General features: G+C 42.3%; 1 protein-coding gene across 2 annotated transcripts in view; it reads right to left on the bottom strand.

Moving 5' to 3' along the window:
• LOC118372482 (aryl hydrocarbon receptor-like) overlaps nt 1-19,707 on the bottom strand; it is a 68,617-nt gene extending 48,910 nt beyond the window's left edge. For both annotated transcript variants that reach the window (XM_052522953.1, XM_052522954.1), the window contains exons 1-2: nt 19,044-19,707; nt 17,269-17,456 (exon numbers count right to left, since the gene is read on the bottom strand). In XM_052522953.1, the coding sequence (XP_052378913.1) occupies nt 17,269-17,456; nt 19,044-19,084 (229 nt within the window). In that variant the 5' untranslated portion in view covers nt 19,085-19,707. The remainder of the gene's footprint in view (nt 1-17,268; nt 17,457-19,043) is intronic.
• Nucleotides 19,708-20,354: the final 647 nt, after the last annotated feature.

The following is a 20,354-nucleotide window of genomic DNA, read 5'->3' as shown; positions in this document are numbered from 1 at the left end:
AAGATCCACAACATTTATTCCATGGGACAAAACTAGGTCCAGCGTATGACTGTGACAGTGAGTGGGTCCAGAGACATGTTGGACAAAACCCACTGAGTCGATGATGGCTCCGAAAGCCTTTTGGAGTGGGTCTGTGGACTTTTCCATGTGAATATTAAAGTCACCAAAGATTAGAATATTATCTGCTGACTACAAGGTCTGATAGGAATTCAGGGAACTCAGTGAGGAACACTGTATATGGCCCAGGAGGCCTGTAAACAGTAGATATAAAAAGTGATTGAGTAGGCTGCATAGATTTCATGACCAGAAGCTCAAAAGACGAAAACGTCATTTTTTTTGTTGTAAATTGACATTTGCTATCGTAAATGTTAGCAACACCTCCGCCTTTGCGGGTTGCACGGGGGATATGGTCACTAGTGTAGCCAGGAGGTGAGGCCTCATTTAACACAGAAAATTCATCAGGCTTAAGCCATGTTTCAGTCAGGCCAATCACATCAAGATTATGATCAGTGATTAGTTCATTGACTATAATTGTCTTTGAAGTAAGGGATCTAACATTAAGTAGCCCTATTTTGAGATGTGAGGTATCTTTAAATAATGACAGGAATGGAGTTGGTCTTTATCCTAGTGAGATTGCTAAGGCGAACACCGCCATGTTTAGTTTTGCCCAACCTAGGTCGAGGCACAGACACGGTCTCAATGGTGATAGCTGAGCTGACTACACTGACTGTGCTAGTGGCAGACTCCACTATGCTGGCAGGCTGGCGAACAGCCTGCTGCCTGGCCTGCACCCTATTTCATTGTGGAGCTAGACAGTTAGACAGGGCTCTATGTTGGAAGATAAGATGAGAGCACCCCTCCAGCTAGGATGGAGTCCGTCACTCCTCAGCCGGTCAGGCTTGGTCCTGTTTGTGGGTGAGTCCCAGAAAGAGGGCCAATTATCTACAAATTCTATCTTTTGGGAGGGGCAGAAAACAGTTTTCAACCAGCAATTGAGTTGAGAGACTGCTGTAGAGCTCATCACTCCCCCTAACTGGGAGGGGGCCAGAGACAATTACTTGATGCCGACACATCTTTCTAGCTGATTTACACGCAGAAGCTATGTTGCGCTTGGTGATCTCTGACTGTTTCATCCTAACATTGTTGGTGCCGACGTGGATAACAATATCTCTATAAGTTTTAGCTTTAGCCAGCACCATCTTCAGATTAGCCTTAACGTCGGTAGCCCTGCCCCCTGGTAAACAGTCTATGATCGCTGGATGATTAGTTTTAAGTCTAACACTGCGGGTTATGGAGTCGCCAATGACTAGAGTTTTCAATTTGGTGGGAAGCTTCGGCGTCTCAGACCCAGGAACGAGAGGAGTAGAGACCAGAGAAGACTTGGCCTCTGACTCCCGACTCGCTGCTTAATGGGGAAAAAGGGTTGAAAGTTTCTGTCGGCTGAATGAGCGACACCGGTTGAGCGTTCCTACAGCATTTCCTTCCAGAAACCGTGAGAAAGTTGTCCGGCTGCGGGGACTGTGCCGGTGGATTTATACTACTATCTGTACTTACTGGTGGTAAGTCGCTTTGGATAAAAGCGTCTGCTAAATGGCATATATATGGTGGCACAGACGCTGTTTCGTCCTTTCCTACACTGAAATTAACCTTGCCTAACGATTGCGTCTGAAGCTGGGTTTGTAGCACAGCTATCCTCGCCGTAAGGCGAGTACAGTGACTGCAATTAGAAGGCATCATGTTAATGTTACTACTTAGCTTCGGCTGTTGGAGGTCCTGACGAATCGTGTCCAGATAAAGCGTCCGGAGTGAAAAAGTTGAGGAAAAAAAAAATATATATATATATAAACGGTAATTAAAAAAAGTAAAAACCGTAAAGTTGTCAGGTAGCAAAATAGGTTGGTAACAAAACGCACAGCAACTCGAAAACAAGTCTGCAAGTTGTAACACCCTTTATGTGGTGTTACAAACATATTCAGTCACTGATCTGTAACTGTTCTAAAAGTAGTCTTTCAGTTGCAGCACACAACAAAAGTCTTTGGAAAATTCTAAGTCGTCCAAAAGCGGGGAGTGACATTAAATGCAAATTGAAACATCTTCGACACGCAATGATATTCAACAAACACACTGACACCTAATTTATTGTGAATACTGTAGCAGAATTCAGAGAAAACACACACACACAAGAGAGAGAGAGAGTGAGAAATAAACAGAGAGAGACTGAGAGACAGAAAACAGCATTGCAGGAGAAGCAACACACAGAGAGAGACAGGTTCGCATTAACGCTGCATCAGAGTGAAATGAGGTGACAACTCCTTTGCACTTCACTGCTCGCCAGGCTAATCCCTCTCTCCCTTCTTCCCACTCCCGTGCTCCTCCTTGCCACTTCCCCTCACCCACACTCTCTCTCGGTTCATCTATCCTCATTGGCTCCAGCAGCTTAGTGGTTCCAGAACCGATCTGGAGGGGCAGAAAAAGCATTAAGCGCAATATGATCCATTGCAATAGCTCGCCAAACACTTGTCTCAACTGCACGGTCACATTAAACTGAAGAACCATGCAGAGAGCTTATGCAGAGAGCTGAGACACTGAGTACATTTTAGACTGCTGGGTGTGTGGTTGCGGCTACAGTAAGGTAAAACGAAAAGTCAGATTCTCTGAGCACCGTAGCACCTTTAGGTGTAAAAACTTGACATACAAAGATGCTGCCCACTTTTTTTTCCCGAAGCGATCCACCTTATATCGCCCCTTCGCTATATTGGCATCGAACACGTCCACCTCCCGAGGACAGGGGGTGACCGTAACAATGTATTGCTAAAACAAGAGACCGCATGGATGTTTAATTTAAAGACATTCGCTCCCTATAGTCTGAATGTTGAGTTTAATCTGAAACCATTTCTGTTATCTTTTCTAAATCAATGTGTATACTAGGCTATTTATGATGAAATTGTAGGCCATCTGTGATCATTGTATATCCATTCGTGCATTTTGTTCTCTATATTATCTGTATATTGACCAATGATATCAGGCCATAGCCGGCCATGATTATGAACACCTATCAAAATCTATACTGGTGACCTGCAGTGTATTGAAACTCTGATGAAGACAACTTGCTGTCGAAACGTTGGAAAATACATAATTGCATCGGAGCAAGTATTATGCAGAGTTTCCTTTTCATTTAAAGTACAGCTACAGATGAACAAGTCAGGACAGCTACAGATGAACAGGTCAGGACAGCTACAGATGAACAGGTCAGGACAGCTATAGTTGAACAGGTCAGGACAGCTATAGTTGAACAGGTCAGGACAGCTACAGATGAACAGGTCAGGACAGCTACAGATGAACAGGTCAGGACAGCTACAGATGAACAGGTCAGGACAGCTACAGATGAACAGGTCAGGACAGCTACAGATGAACAGGTCAGGACAGCTACAGATGAACAGGTCAGGACAGCTATAGTTGAACAGGTCAGGACAGCTACAGATGAACAGGTCAGGACAGCTATAGTTGAACAGGTCAGGACAGCTATAGATGAACAGGTCAGGACAGCTATAGATGAACAGGTCTAGACAGCTACAGATGAACAGGTCAGGACAGCTATAGTTGAACAGGTCAGGACAGCTACAGATGAACAGGTCAGGACAGCTATAGTTGAACAGGTCAGGACAGCTACAGATGAACAGGTCAGGACAGCTATAGTTGAACAGGTCAGGACAGCTATAGATGAACAGGTCAGGACAGCTATAGATGAACAGGTCTAGACAGCTACAGATGAACAGGTCAGGACAGCTATAGTTGAACAGGTCAGGACAGCTACAGATGAACAGGTCAGGACAGCTATAGTTGAACAGGTCAGGACAGCTATAGATGAACAGGTCAGGACAGCTATAGTTGAACAGGTCAGGACAGCTACAGATGAACAGGTCAGGACAGCTATAGTTGAACAGGTCAGGACAGCTATAGATGAACAGGTCAGGACAGCTATAGATGAACAGGTCTAGACAGCTACAGATGAACAGGTCAGGACAGCTATAGATGAACAGGTCAGGACAGCTATAGTTGAACAGGTCAGGACAGCTACAGATGAACAGGTCAGGACAGCTATAGTTGAACAGGTCAGGACAGCTATAGATGAACAGGTCAGGACAGCTATAGATGAACAGGTCTAGACAGCTACAGATGAACAGGTCAGGACAGCTATAGTTGAACAGGTCAGGACAGCTACAGATGAACAGGTCAGGACAGCTATAGTTGAACAGGTCAGGACAGCTATAGATGAACAGGTCAGGACAGCTATAGTTGAACAGGTCAGGACAGCTACAGATGAACAGGTCAGGACAGCTATAGTTGAACAGGTCAGGACAGCTATAGATGAACAGGTCTAGACAGCTACAGATGAACAGGTCAGGACAGCTACAGGTGAACAGGTCAGGACAGCTATAGATGAACAGGTCAGGACAGCTGTAGTTGAACAGGTCAGGACAGCTACAGATGAACAGGTCAGGACAGCTATAGATGAACAGGTCAGGACAGCTACAGATGAACAGGTCAGGACAGCTATAGTTGAACAGGTCAGGACAGCTACAGGTGAACAGGTCAGGACAGCTATAGATGAACAGGTCAGGACAGCTATAGTTGAACAGGTCAGGACAGCTACAGATGAACAGGTCAGGACAGCTACAGATGAACAGGTCAGGACAGCTATAGTTGAACAGGTCAGGACAGCTATAGTTGAACAGGTCAGGACAGCTATAGTTGAACAGGTCAGGACAGCTATAGTTGAACAGGTCAGGACAGCTACAGATGAACAGGTCAGGACAGCTATAATTGAACAGCTTGGGTGGAGGGCGTTGAGTGGACACCCTGACCTAATTCCCATACCAATCTCTCTATCAGGGGTTTGACATATCACATCAGACATATTATCGGGACTGTGAGTATTTGTGAGTTTAAAATATGTCAGCGACAGTATATCTCGTCTCAGTAGTTCTGGCCAATGTCCACGCCCTAGATTTTGTTGCGTTACTGTACCAACTCAAACGAGCATCCATTTACCCTAAAGACAAATAGTCTAAGTCCACTGTCACATCAACGCTACAAACTTGCTTGCAGAAAGTAGAAAGCATCTCCTTCCATAATACGTAACCATACATTGATATTCAGACCTTGAGCAATAGTAGCCTTTCATGGTCTGTTGACATCCATTGCGTAATGGAGCGTCTCAGTATGTGGCCAGTGGTATTACCCCAGGTCAGTGTCGTGTCCTTTGGCCTGAGCGATATTTTGCCAGCCAGTCTGCTAGGGTAAGCTTTGTTGTTATTGATCCCATTGTCGTAGGTCACTGCGCTTTCTGGTACTGGTCGGTCACGTGGTCCATCCAACGCATCCATGAGGAAAAAGGTACGCCTCCAAACTGATTACTGAAGCCCTACTGGTGTTGCCTGGGCTTTGTTGTCACTGATGAACTGTAAGAAATTATAGATCAACTCAATAGATTGACATTTGTATAGTGCTCCAGCAATACCTGAGGGCATGAATTTAGCTGAAGCTGAATTTAACAGCTCAGCTTGGCCAAATACATTATTTCTCCATTATGCTCAGTTAAGTGTATTTAGACATAAGTGAAATGTTCTATTTATTGATAAGACAAGGAAACAAGCAATGAAAACATAAAAATACATGCTTCATATTTCACAGGCTGCCACGTCCTACCACTGCCCCGTCCTACCGCTGCCTCGTCCTACCACTTCCTCGTCCTACCTCTACCCAGTCCTGCCACTGCCTCGTCCTACCACTATCCATTCCTACCACTGCCTCGTCCTACCACTACCCAGTCCTACCACTGCCTCATCCTACCACTACCCAGTCCTACCACTGCCTCGTCCTACCACTACCCAGTCCTACCACTGCCTCGTCCTACCACTACCCAGTCCTACCACTGCCTCATCCTACCACTACCCAGTCCTACCACTTCCTCGTCCTACCTCTACCCAGTCCTGCCACTGCCTCGTCCTACCACTATCCATTCCTACCACTGCCTCGTCCTACCACTACCCAGTCCTACCACTGCCTCATCCTACCACTACCCAGTCCTACCACTGCCTCGTCCTACCACTACCCAGTCCTACCACTGCCTCGTCCTACCACTACACAGTCCTACCACTGCCTTGTCCTACCACTATCCATTCCTACCACTTCCTCGTCCTACCACTACCCAGTCCTGCCACTGCCTTGTCCTACCACTATCCATTCCTACCACTGCCTCGTCCTACCTCTACCCAGTCCTGCCACTGCCTCATCCTACCATTACACAGTCCTACCACTATCCATTCCTACCACTGCCTCGTCCTACCACTAGATATTTCCTTGCCTTATGAATTCATTTTTAATTTTACCTTTATTTAACTGGGCAAGTCAGTTAAGAACAAATTCTTATTTTCAATGACTGCCTAGGAACAGTGGGTTAACTGCCTGTTCAGGGGCAGAACGACAGAACGACCTTGTCAGCTCGGGGATTCGAACTTGCAACCTTTCGGTTACTAGTCCAACGCTCTAACCACTAGGCAAACCTGCCGCCCCAAATAAATGGAACATTTCACTTAAGTCAAAATACATTATTTTAAGCTTAAATCAGAATATGAATTATTGATTGGCTGTCAGACTTATGGCTCCACCAATGTGCTTCGGAGGAACTAGCGATAATGATGCAGCACTTACAACACTACCACTGAATAGAAATGCTCCTTTGGAACGGTAAACCGCTGCTGAGCCAAACTGCACAACCCTGCAGCCTTCTTTTATAAAACTGTCTCTGGGGAAGTTCTAATTTTTAAAGCCTATAGGCTACAGCAATACTAGACAGAACCGGCCTTCTATCGCCACCCTCTCCTCATGTGTGAGGCTGAGGCAGGCTGAGAATTTGATGAAGCAAACCTGACAAATAAGCAGTGACCCTGAAAATCTGACAGCATGTGAAAGGGCAATGGACTCTAACTTGTGTGGTAGGAGAAGGGGGGGGGGGGTTGAAGTCGTGGTGAGAGCAGCGAGGTAGAAATATGGTTCTATACTGCTGAGGTACTTGGGACTGAGAGACGAGCTCCAACTATGGGCATCAAACATGCCCTCCCCCATCCCCTCTCTGGACTGATGGGTAGAAGCCATATTGGGAGCGATCCAAGCCATCCGCATGGAGGCATCACATTGCTTACAGACACTTTCTGTGGGAGAACAGCTCATGACCTGATCCAGCTATGTTGTTTGGGATTTGTCCGACAGAGAGGCAGGCTTGCTTGCAGCAAAACCGTAGGAACCCATTTCAAAACACCAACAATATTTAGCAAGTGTTTGACAATTTTTTTATGAGCTATTTACAAGTGGATGATAGGGACGTCGTATATACGGGATATGCATGATATACAGTACCAGTCAAAAGTGTATTTATTTTTTTTGTACTATTTTCTAAATAGTGAAGACATCAGAACTATGAACTAACACATATGGAATCAGGTAGTAAGCAAAAAAGTGTTAAACAAATCTAAATATATTTGATATTTTAGATTCTTCAAAAAAACACCCTTTGCCTTGATGACAGCTTTGCACACTCTTGGCATTCTCTCATGAGAATGCATTGAAATTAACAGGTGTGCCTTTTAAATGTTAATTTGTGGGAAAGAAAATGTATTCTTAAAACCTGTTTGGGAAAGGCTAGTGGGACACCTCGACAACATCCGGTGAAATTGCAGAGCGCCAAATTCAAATTACAGTATTATAAATATTTAACTTTCATAAAATCACAAGTTTAATACTTCAAAATAAAGCTTAACTTCTTGTTAATCCAGGTGCTGTGTCAGATTTCAAAAAGGCTTTACGGCGAAAGCAAACCATGCGATTATCTGGGGACAACGCCCAGCACACAAAACCATATAAACATTTTCCAGCCAAGTAGATGAGTCACGAAAGTCAGAAATAGCAATAAAACAAATCACTTACCTTTGATGATCTTCATATGGTTGCACTGACAAGACTCCATGTTACAAAATAAATGTTTGTTTTGTTCGATAAAGTCCCGCTTTATGTCCAAAAACCTACGTTTTGTTGGTGCGTTTTGTTCAGTAATCCATTGGCTCAAAGGCGGTCACAACAGGCAGACGAGAAATCCAAATAGTACCAGTAAAGTTCGTAGAAACATGTGAAACGATGTTTATAATCAATCGTCAGGATGTTTTTTGTCTAAATAATCAATAATATTTAAACCGGACAAAAGCGTTGTCAATATAAAGGAAAAACAACTAAAGGAGCGCTCTTGGTCGTGTGCACCAAACAGCTCTGGGACTTTCCATTGTCCACTCATTCAAAGTGGTCATTCTCCCTCATTTTTCAGAATAAAAGCCTGAAACAATGTCTAAAGACTGTTCAAATCTAGTGGAAGCCATAGGGAATGCAATCTGGGTCATATCCCTTTATAGGGTGTATAGGCTTTCAATGGAAAAACAACCATTTAAAAATAATGGCACTTCCTGGATGGATTTTCCTTAGGTTTTCGCCTGCCATATCAGTTCTGTTATACTCACAGACATTATTTTAACAGTTTTAGAAACTATAGAGTGTTTTCTACACAAATCTACCAATCTATGCATATCCTAGCTTCTCGGCCTGAATAACAGGCAGTTTACAACCCAAGCCATAAGACTGCTGAACAACAAATCAAATGGCTAAACAGACTATTTGCATTACAATTTACTATGCATAGTTTATTATCTATGCATAGTCACTTTACCCCTACCTACATGTACAAATTACCAAAAACGAACCTGTACCCCCGCACATTGACTCAGTACTGGTACTCCCTGTATATAGCCTTGTTTTTTATTTTATTGTGTTACTTATTTTCAATGTTTACTTTCGTTTATTTAGTAAATATTTTCTTAACTCCATTTTCTTAAAACTGCATTGTTGGTTAAGGGCTTGTAAGTAAGCATTTCACTGTAAACTCAACTACACCTGTTGTATTCTGCGCATGTGACAAATAACATTTGATTTGATTTTAAATCAAAAACATTTCAGTACAGATGTAGCCTATAGCAACACGTGAAGCAAAAGCGCTGACCTAATCCATATTGAACTCATTTCAACTGTTTACATACAGCAGCATAGAATTCTACGAACTACTCTTTTCAATGAGAATGCATACAACACGGCTATCCCATTGGAGGATATGGCTATGATCTGGATCTCTGTCCTGATCCATGGAGAGTCGCATAACGTCCTCCTAGTTCTACATGTCCATTAGTATTGCTGCCTGTGTCTATTTCTATACTAAAGCCACTCTAAGCTTGTCTTTGGATAGAATGGGCCACCTACATGGACATGTATTTTTATATCCTCTCAGCCATCCATTTATTGTTTTCTCATGGCTTACCTATCTAGGGAAGGGGAAAAGGGGGATACCTAGTCAGTTGTACAACTGAATGCATTCAACTGAAATGTGTCTTCTGCATTCATCCCAACCCTTCTGAATCAAAGAGGTGAGGGGGGCTGCCATAATCGGCATCCAAGTCTTCGGCGCCCGGGGAACAGTGGGTTAACTGCCTTGCTCAGGGGCAGAACGACAGATTTTTACCTTGTCAGCTCGGGGATTCGATCCAGCAACCTTTTGGTTACTGGCCCAACGCTCTAAGCACTAGGCTCCCTGCCGCCCCTATCTACATACTGAATGTAAACTCCTGTATTTTTGCTCCAAAAAGAGGGAGAACTGAACACATGACATTATTTTCCGGCGTGATCCACTAAGCAACAGACCAGGATTCAAACCTATCCTACTCAATAGTACTTGACATCTCTTTCCTTCACACTACTATGTTGAACCAGAGGTGAATAGTTTTATTTATAGAACTGAGAGGATATTAAGGAGTAAGGCCTTTGACATCAATCAGAACCTTTCGCTGTGGTGAACACAGGAATGACCTCAATAAGAAAAAAAGAAAAGAATTGCGGCCGTTCAAGAGAGACCCTCAAGATATTCTTACTAAACCCCCCCGCCTTTTCTCTGTGTTGAAAGTTGAGATAATGAAACAACATTTTAAAAGTAGTGATTGAGAAGCGATGCATGGAGCAGAAGTAACTTGCTAATCCAGTATTAGTTTGAACAAGCTGGCGAACAACCCTCCAGAGCAAACAGAACCCTTTCAGAATTCACAGAGATTATTCATTCTAATCTCAAATCTATATATACAGCAATTATAGGCCAAAGGTCAAAGTGCAATCATACCCTCAATCACAACAACCATACATATCCCTATGATATTGTAATTGGATTGCATCGGTTATCCTGAACCTGCATACCCAACACAGTCTCTTTTAAGCAGATTTTGATAAGAAACAGCTAAGTGTTGAGATGTGTAAATTGCACATTCCATTTTAGATTTATGAATGTTGGCCATGATGTCAAATGACTACACTGCACATAAGGCTCTCCAGAGGGTGGTGTGGTCTGCCCAACGCATTACCGGGAGCAAACTACCCGCCCTCCAGGACACCTACAGCAACCGATGTCACAGGAAGGCCAAAAAGATCATCAAGGACATCAACCACCCGAGCCACTGCCTGTTCACCCCACTATCTTCCAGAAGGCGAGGTCAGTACAGGTGCATCAAAGCTGGGACTGAGAGACTGAAAAACAGATTATATCTCAAGGCCATCAGACTGTTAAATAGCCATCACTAGCACATCAGAGGCTGCTGCCTATAGGCATAGACTAGAAATCACTGGCCACTTTAAGGAATGGAACACTAGTCACTTTAATTATGTTTACATATCTGGCATTACTCATCTCATATGTATATCCTGTATTTAATACTATTCTACGGTATCTTAGTCACTTAAGGTTTACAAATCTTGCATTACTCATTTCATATGTATATACTGTATCTTAGTCCATTCCGCTCTGACATCGCTCATCTATATGTACATAGTCTTAATTCATTCCTAATTAGATTTATGTGTATTGGGTATATGTTGTGTAATTTGTTAGATATTACTTGTTAGATATTACTGCACTGTCGGAGCTAGAAGCACAAGCATTTCGCTACACCTGCAATAACATCTGCTAATCACGTGTATGTGACCAATAACATTTGATATTACTTAGCTTCACAGCAAAAGGCACATGACTCCATTTAAAAAGGGACCGGGTCATTAGCTAGCTATGGACCAGGAAGTTGCGCAACAGAGAGCAAGCGGTAGGAAGAAAAGGAAGAGGGCTTCCTGGTTGGTTGCTGGTAAAGACAGCTCTTCCAGGAATCCCAGGAGCGCTCTTATTAGCTTAGTTATTGGCATTTTCCACCTCACAGGAGAAACATGGTGATAAAGTGTTAGTATAATTTAATTATGCCGATGTGCTTTCATCAATTGAAAGCCCTTCGTCTATTTTATGAGAATTTGCAAGATTTCTTGTTTGCATAAAATAGACGCAGACCAGTCTTTAAATAATAGGTAATAGAATTTATTCTCGGAGCGCGCTCCCACTCAAAACAAATGCATCAGTTTAAATACAGATCATGACGTCATTTCACTGTCTTAAACGAACCCCCCGCCCCCTCTCGACAGGACAAAAGTAAGGTGAAGAGTTCATTCTAACTTACTAACACACTCCCAGATAACTTTTGACCCCTCAACATTATCGATCACCACTGAACTGACAGGTTTAATTAACAGAAACCGTAGGAATGCACTCACTACTTAATCTAAAAACCCCAGAGCTAAGTTTCAGGTTGGGTCAACCATAGATTAACGACCTTATGTGTTTACACAGTCCACAACCCATTTGTTCCTGCCCAGTTGGAATGGTTTTATTACTCCTTTCTCCTGTCACACAATTTCTTCCTATGAACTCATATTGTCTATTTAAACATACAGAGTATAAGTTTATCTAGACACAATTCTATTTAAAATGGGGATATTGTTTATTCATTTATCCATAATAAATCCATAATAAATTCAACATAAAGGTGGCACCTTTCACCCTTCCGTCTTTACAACAGAAGAACTCACATTGGAAGGGCCATTCCTCGCTCCCAGGGGGCCCCTAAACCTCTTTGTAAAAATGAAGCGGAAAAAAAAAGAAAAGAATTGAATGACGGAATGAACAAAACTGTGGTGGAAGCAAATGTAGGGCATTGTGTCGTTAAATAGTGTCATACAAAATGTGGAGGGTGGTTTCTAATGCTGGGGGTTGATACACGGGGTGGTTGTGTAATGTCAACAGAGTTAATCAGCCTTCTATACAGTTCAGCCTTCTTATTGTCCCATCTAAATGAAGGGCTTACACTTTTACATTGCACAAAATATTATGAGTGCATTGGATTTGTTCTATGTTTATAATCTGACTGCCTGCCAGCCAGAGGGAAACACATTTGGAGCTTGTCTGTGGTTGTTAGTGTGGGGACCTCCATCACAGAGGGAGTGGCCCCTTAACAGAGGAAACACTGGCAACATTAGAGACCAGAGCCAGAGCTCTTAGAGGGCTTCTTTCAGAACAGATATATACACACTTCTTATCGCTGCATTCTTACAGCAGCTGTGGAAAGCCATAGTGTGTTTTTATGTTACTGTGTGTCACAATGATTCTCTCCCCCACACACGTGGAAAAAGTATGCAATTGTAATTTTTTTGTAAAATTTTGATTTTAATAGCAAATGACTCAAGTAAAAGTCACCCAGTAAAATAATACTAGAATAAAAGTCTAAAAGTATTTGGTTTTAAATATACTTAAGTATCAAAAGTAGAAATCATTTCAAATTCCTTACATTAAGCAAACCAGACGGGCACCATTTTCTCATTTTATTAATTTATGGATAGCCAAGAGCACATTCCAATATCATTTACAAACAAAACATGTGTGTTCAGTGAGTCCGCCAGATCAGAGACAGTAGGGATGACCATCTCTTGATAAATGGACCATTTTCCTGTCCTGCTAAGCATTAAAATCTACCAGTAGTTTTGGGTGTCAGAGTAAAAAGTACATTATTTTCCTTAGGAATCTATTGAAGTAAAGTACAGAAACCCAAAAATCTTTAGTACTTTAAAGTAATTTTGTTTAAGTACATTACACACACACACACACACACACACACACACACACACACACACACACACACACACACACACACACACACACACACACACACACACACACACACACACACACACACACACACACAGGGGGAAAAGATTGCACAATAGCTGACTAATAAGCATATCATTGATTCTCCAGGGTGAATTATCCATGACAATAAAACACAGACGCAAAGTTTCCAGCTCGAATAGAGATTTGACCTCACTGAAAAGAAAAGTTCCAAAGCCACCAGCAAAACTATGACAGTATGAGAGTAAAGCGTTTACGTGCCACGATTATTACCGAAGGTGGCTCCCCTTTTTGTTCGGGTGGCACCCGGTGGTCGTCGTCGCCGGTCTACTAGCTGCCACCGATCCTTTGTTCCGTGTTCGTTTGGTTTTGTCTAATTGGTTTCACCTGTTCATTGTTTGGTTGTTAGGGTGGTGTTATTTAAGTCCGTTTAGCTCGCTTCTGTTTGTGCGGGCTTGTTCTTCTGTATCTGTGAGAGATGTTAGTGTTTTGTTGGGTTTTCTCGCTGTCCTGGTATTTTACCTAAGGGTACTATATTGTTTTTATAGTTACGCCTGTGTTGGGTAAATACTATTTTGTTCCTTTGATTTTGGACATTAAAACGTGTTTTTTCCTGCATCCTTTGCTCTCTGCGCCTGACTCCACACCCATTCACTCATTGAGCGTTACATTACTCTGCAGTAAATATCTAGCACAAGACAATGCCATCAACAGAAGTGACACATTACACAGAAACACATTCTGTGGACACTGACATTCAAACAAAATCCTGATTAGCGAACACACTGACCACACTGGTCACGCACGCACGCATGTTGATTTTGTCTATCCCCATCAGACGCGATCATCACACGCAGGTTAAACTATCAAAACCAACTGTGAAACAACTATACTAATTTGGGAGCAGGTCGAAACACACATTTAGCTAGCTTGCTGTTGCTAGCTTGCTGTTGCTAGGAGATGAACATTGGGTTGTTCTTTTACTTGACATGCATATGGTCCTTTTTTTAATCTGGTTCTTTGTAGAATGTTGACCCAGAGTCATACAAAATGTTGTGTTGATCTACTCCGAAGATTAATCCACAGATAAAAAGAGAAACCTAGTCAGTTATCTTTAATTATTCTCACCTCGTCAGTCTTTCAAGTATCCACGTGAGTCTGTATCTTCCTGATATCCAATAGAGGACTTGCAGAACGGCTCAAACAGAACCCAGTTATATTTTAGCGCCTGGCTACGCAGACGCTCGTTGACGCAGACGAGCGAATGGCTGAAATAATTTAACAACATTTATTTTGCAACGTTCCCGCACCCAACATTAGCGCGTGAGGCCACCATGGTGTGTCACATGGACCCCAGGGTCACAGAGCTCACACAGGTAGCATCCCAAATGGCACCCTATTCCCCACATAGTCCACTACAAGGCCCATAGGGCTCTGGTCAAAAGTAGTGCACTACATAGGGAATAGGGTGCCTTGTTGGACACAGTACAGCCTACCCACTGGACACACACATGGTTGAATCAACGTTGTTTCCACATCATTTCAATGAAATTACGTTGAACCAATGTGGAATAGACATTGAATTGATGTCTGTGCCCAGTGGGTAGCTGCCTCCCATCAGAGACCAGAATGTTATAGCCTCCCATGATTCCCTGTGATGAGATCCTGGTGGTTGTATCGTGCTCATTCCCGGGTTACCGGGTTACTGATAATCCTGAGAGTGAATTGTTGTACATGTAACCGGCTAAGTACAGGGGGCATGGTGCAGGATAGAATCTCCTCCTTAAGCACCCAGGACATTTGGACCAGAACATTGAGTGATGTCCTTGTCTGAGGCATTAGCATGGAACAAACCAAATACTGTTTAATGTGGCTTTGCCTATCGGGGAGAAATGCCTATGCATACTGTACAATTATCTGGTATTTACTGTGCTTTAGGTTTTAGGCACTCCTGCTCTCATTCCTTCAGGTTGGCAGAGGACGGATGCCAGTAGGCCTGAAGAGGAGGCAGCTGGGATGGATAATATTGTCAGACGGATTAAACAGGCTCTGATAGGCTTTGTTCAACTTGTACAAGACATTTAATTCCACACACAGCAACAACACTGGCCTATGGTACAACACACCCAGATAAATAAAGAGACATATTACAATAGAGGGCATCTGAGGTATTCTTCAAAAATACAGAACATAGTGTCCCTACCAGAGCACAATGCTAGTTCACTGTGGTTGTTAAACCAACACTACACAGCATTCGGTAGGCAAACTCAGCTAATTAACATCAAGTGGTTGGGTAATGATGGTGGTGGCTAAATGGCCTACTAGCCACCATAGAGACAGAGACCTGGGCGGTTAGGCAGAGCTGAGCCACCTCTTCATAAATCACCCGTCCAACACTGTACCAGGGCCTAATCCCAGCGCACTGAGCAGCAGCTCTGTTTACATACAACAAATGATGATGGGAGACACAGAGACGGAGGCCATGGGCCCGCCCTCAGGCAGTCAGACAGGCAGGCAGGCATACATGATGGGCTGATAGGGGTGTTGATAAGGCTGCAGGTTAAGGCTCACTCTCTCATCATGTCCTTCCTGAACGTGAGGCCTGTTAATTACTCACTGTTTGTGCAGTCAGGGAAGGAACTAGGCTAATGCAGTAACACAACAAGGACACGAGGGCTTGGCAGGACACTTTGACCTGTGACGTTGCAATACAATATAAACAATGTATTTTGACAGGGTGACGAGATTTGTTAGACCCATAACACAACAATCAGTTATATTCATAGTGCCAATCGTGCATCCAATCAAGCAAAGTCACACAATTTCAGAGACGAATCAACCCTTCGACGACCCAAGAAATTACTACATTTAATCAAGGTTCAAAGGGAAAAACAAAGTGTATATATATATATATATATATATATAATATTTTATTATATTATATATATATAATACAAATAATATGGCTTTTTCAAATGATTAAAGCTACAGACTATTTAGTCCCATAGAACTAAAGACTGGATTCTCCCCCCACCCCTTTCCAGCGTCTCCATTCCTCCCCACAGAGTATTTGTACATGTCCTCTCTCTTCACACCAAAAAAAGCCACGCATTTGCAATATCTCCCCCCCAACACACTGGTATCACAGGCCCCGGATTGAGATACAGTTGTCACACCCCAAACAGCCATTTCAAGAAGCCACAGTTTTAAACAAACACTGTCCTCCCTCCATTTCATAAATTCTTTAAACTCTGGGGTTTCTCTTAATTATTAATGCTTCGAGAGTATCCATCGCCCGCATTGCAGCATTCTCTTTTAAAGAGCACTGCCTAAAATAGCGTCTTTTCCCCACAACATAGGAGAGAAAAAATACAAATCCGTCCTCTTTGCATGCAATTATGTTGTTCCCAAACACACACCCCTCTGTTTTTAACTGAGCCCTTGCTTTCTCTTCCATCCTTAACTACAAATGAATGCAGAGTCACAGCCTCTATGAAAAATTGAGGCCCCTTCTTCTCCAGGATGAAATAATGGTCTGGCTGACTGAGGCTGGCTGGCTGAGTGAAGTTGGCTGGCTGGCTGAGTGAAGCAGTCTGGTTGAGTGAGGCTGGCTTTCACAGCTGATTAAATGTACTTTGAAGGTGTCAGGAAATACAGGCCATGAAATACCCAGGTTCTCTACTGTTTTGACATCTTCATAAGAGTTCTAGGGATGGAAGCTTGGCTTATAAAGTCCCAGTGGCTCCTCACAGTGCTTCCCATTACTATGCATAGCAACTACCATACTGCTCTGTTCCATCTACTAACTGTACAGACAAGTCAGCACAGGGATGCTAGAAGGGGATCAAGCTAGCTGCTTTGATAGCTCCCTGCTCTGATGCTCTTTAAGTAGAGCATATTTTTAGGATAGGCTTCAGCTACATACTGTAGTGGCCGTGTGCTATGCTAACACACTCTTGTGCTGTACACAGTGAGGGATCATTGGACCTCTGTTTACAAAACAAGGACCTTATGTCTACACAGGAAGCACAACATTTCAGGAAGCACTCTATTGAGGACCTCAAACTAAGGGCCCTATTCAAGCAATAGTTCCAGAGCAATAATAGGGTTCTTTGTGGACCACTTCTTACCGGTGAAGAAGTTCTTGGCCCGGAGGTAGCTGACACTAAGGCGGAGGATGGAGAGTTTGTCCAGGCTGGTGGTGACCTCCTCAGGGAAGGGGAGGAGGCTGGCCAGCCTCTCCAGCTCTCCATTCAGACGGTCCCGGTGGCGCTTCGAGGGGTTCGACTTGGCCCCTTCTGAATGTGGCGGTTTTACGCTGCAAGGAGAGAAGAAATCATTATTTTTAACTTGACATTTTTACATAAAACTCAAAGGTCTTCGGGTTGATTATAGTTCTCATTCATTATTAGCATTATTAATACAAAAGTATAATTTGTAATGATACCTGTAATATAGGTAAATTAATCATTAATAAAATACTTCAACGAGTAGAGTAAAATTGAAATGATTAAAACAGCCAAAAGATAAATGCTAAATTTAAAACCTGATTTGCGTCATGTGAATAACACCATGTTTTTATTTTATTTTAAATTGTAAATATGTTTTGAGTCATAATTTATAGAACTCCTTCAACAATCCACTCATGAGTTAACAAATCATGTCAATAAATGCCCCAGAGCACTGAATGCACTTCTGGCATTATGTCATAAACATACACATTCTCCACTGACAAAGATGTATTTATGTAAACACATGTTAGGTACATTTTTACTAGTGAATTAGTAAATTATAAAATAGGCTTATTTCAAAATAATAATACACAGGCTAAAAATGAAAATGTAATAATAATAATAATACTATAATTATTACATAATAATACTTCAAAGCCATTTGTTGTGAAAATTTGAATGGATTTACATCCTTCCAGTGTCCTTTCAGCAGGTGCAAGGTGATTGCTCTCAAATATCTGAAAGTGTTAGCCTTATGCACCTGCGACCCACCTAACATTGGACATTCCAGCCATTTGTTTAATGTTACACAGTCAATAAAAGGGCGTGTTGACTAACCTAAAATGGCGCAGCATATTTGCGGCTATGTGGTAGAATTGCATTATCAACCAATTGGATGTATAAACATGACTTCAAAATACAAATGTTTACGTTGGTTTAAATTGAATAAAAATAATGCAACGACGTTAACAGTAAATTATGGCTTCGCGTGATAACGAAATAACAAACGCAGCAACTATTTTTGACGACAAAGTGCAACTTTGGAGCGCACGCAACTTTTAGCTTACTGCGGAATCATTTTTTAAAACACGATCACACAATAGTTGTACTATTGATTTAAGGTAGCCTATATAATATATATACTATTAATTTGTGAAATAATATATATATATTATTTCACAAATTAATAGTCTTATAGTCAAATAAACTGTTTTACAATGCGAGTGCCCGGTCGAGGCCTTTCTGCCTGTCAAACAGGGCGCGAATGAACTAGTTCATCCACAGATGAAGTCCTCCGGGGCTCCTGGGCCGGAGTGGTGTCACACTTTTTCTCCATCCCTAGCTAACATGGCTGATTAAACTAATTGCATACTAAACTGCATATCATGATTAGTTGATTTTTGAAAGTCAGGTGTATTAGCCTGGCTGGGGCAAGTGTGATACCAAACAGGCCCCTGACGACTGGAGGTGGCCCACCTGAATATGTGTCCTATCGTGTGTCATCGAGATTATCAATTTAATTCAGGTGAAATATGCTATTTAAATTTGCACAAATATAAGATGAGTGATTGAGCGCTAAAAGGGGCGAGCTGGTATGGATGCAGGGCTTTGAACATTTGGCTATTTCTGTTTGCGAAAAGGCCTTTCAATTCATATAAATAAAGTGTACTTACGCTCTCTGGACTGGTTTTCTCCTTTTACGTCCAGCATACATGATTTGGCTGTATTGCAAGTCCGATGAATCTCCCCCAAAATATTGGTGAAGGATACAGTTCCCTTCGAGCTACATAGGCTACAGTCGACAGTTAAACTAATCCATCAGATGAAACACGTAAACACATTAGCGAGAGGACAACGACAAAAACAAAAAATAGTCGCACTTTTAGTTTATATTTTATCCTTCAACTGTGCGCAGATCCAGAGATGGGTTAAGAAATATAATTTATATAAATTAATGGCATTGTTGCGTACTCAGAATATCATCCGTTGAAATGCATACAATTTGCAATACTGTTTACAGTCCATCGAGATGCTAAATTAGTCTGCAAAACAATGCTTCAACCCAATATAAAACCCACGTAATTAATCTCATCGTCTAGCGGAATGGTGATCTAGATGTGTAGTGCCGGTGCGCTTTGCAAACCGCAGTCCCCTTCCATGGTAGTTTGCACCTTTCCAATTCTTCCCAGGCTATTTTTTCATATTTTACCCTGACAATAATGTGACAAACGTTTGGACAATTATTGTATCTACTGTATTAGTCCTATGCTTAACGTCCTCTATTCCCAATTATCTCGTCAAATTCGGCCACGCGCATCTCCCTGCTTGAGTCCAGATTTGGGCGGGCACGCGCACTAGAGGTCAACGGGGAAACGAAAATCTCCTGGAAACACATGGGAGCGCGGCAATGTTTGCGCGTTCCCGAGCGGCCCGTTTCGTCCAATCAGAGTGGAAATGAGAGCGGTTTTTGTTGAGCCTTGCTGTCCTCTGCTGTATGTGGGTCAGAGGTTAGAATTTTAAATAATGAAACCATTCTGTTCTATATTAATGGTTTAGCATACCCTGGTGTTGAAATGGCTTTTTAATCGTTTTTTCGGCCATACACGTTTGCTCTATAGCCTACATTTGATTAGGAGGGCTACCCAGACCCCTCTTTAACGCTGCAGCTATTCTCTGTTTATTATCTACGCATAGTCACTTTAACTCTACCTACTTGTACACAATGCTATTGTTATTTTACTGCTGCTGTTTAATTATTTGTTACTTTAATTTTCATTTTTTTACTTTACACCTATTTTTCTTAATTTCTTTAAGCGTTGTTGGTTAAGGGGTTTTTAAGTAAGCGTTTCACTGTAAAGTCTACTACACCCGTTGTATTCCGCGCATGTGACAAATACAATTAGAATAGGCTACGGAAATTGATACAGACCTGCTGATACATGACAAAACCTAAACATAGGCCTACCTCTTTGCATATATATTAT

Source organism: Oncorhynchus keta, chromosome 7 (assembly GCF_023373465.1).
Source record: "Oncorhynchus keta strain PuntledgeMale-10-30-2019 chromosome 7, Oket_V2, whole genome shotgun sequence".
In the NCBI taxonomy this organism is placed as follows: Eukaryota; Metazoa; Chordata; class Actinopteri; order Salmoniformes; family Salmonidae; genus Oncorhynchus; species Oncorhynchus keta.
This window is presented reverse-complemented; position numbering and strand designations above follow the sequence as displayed.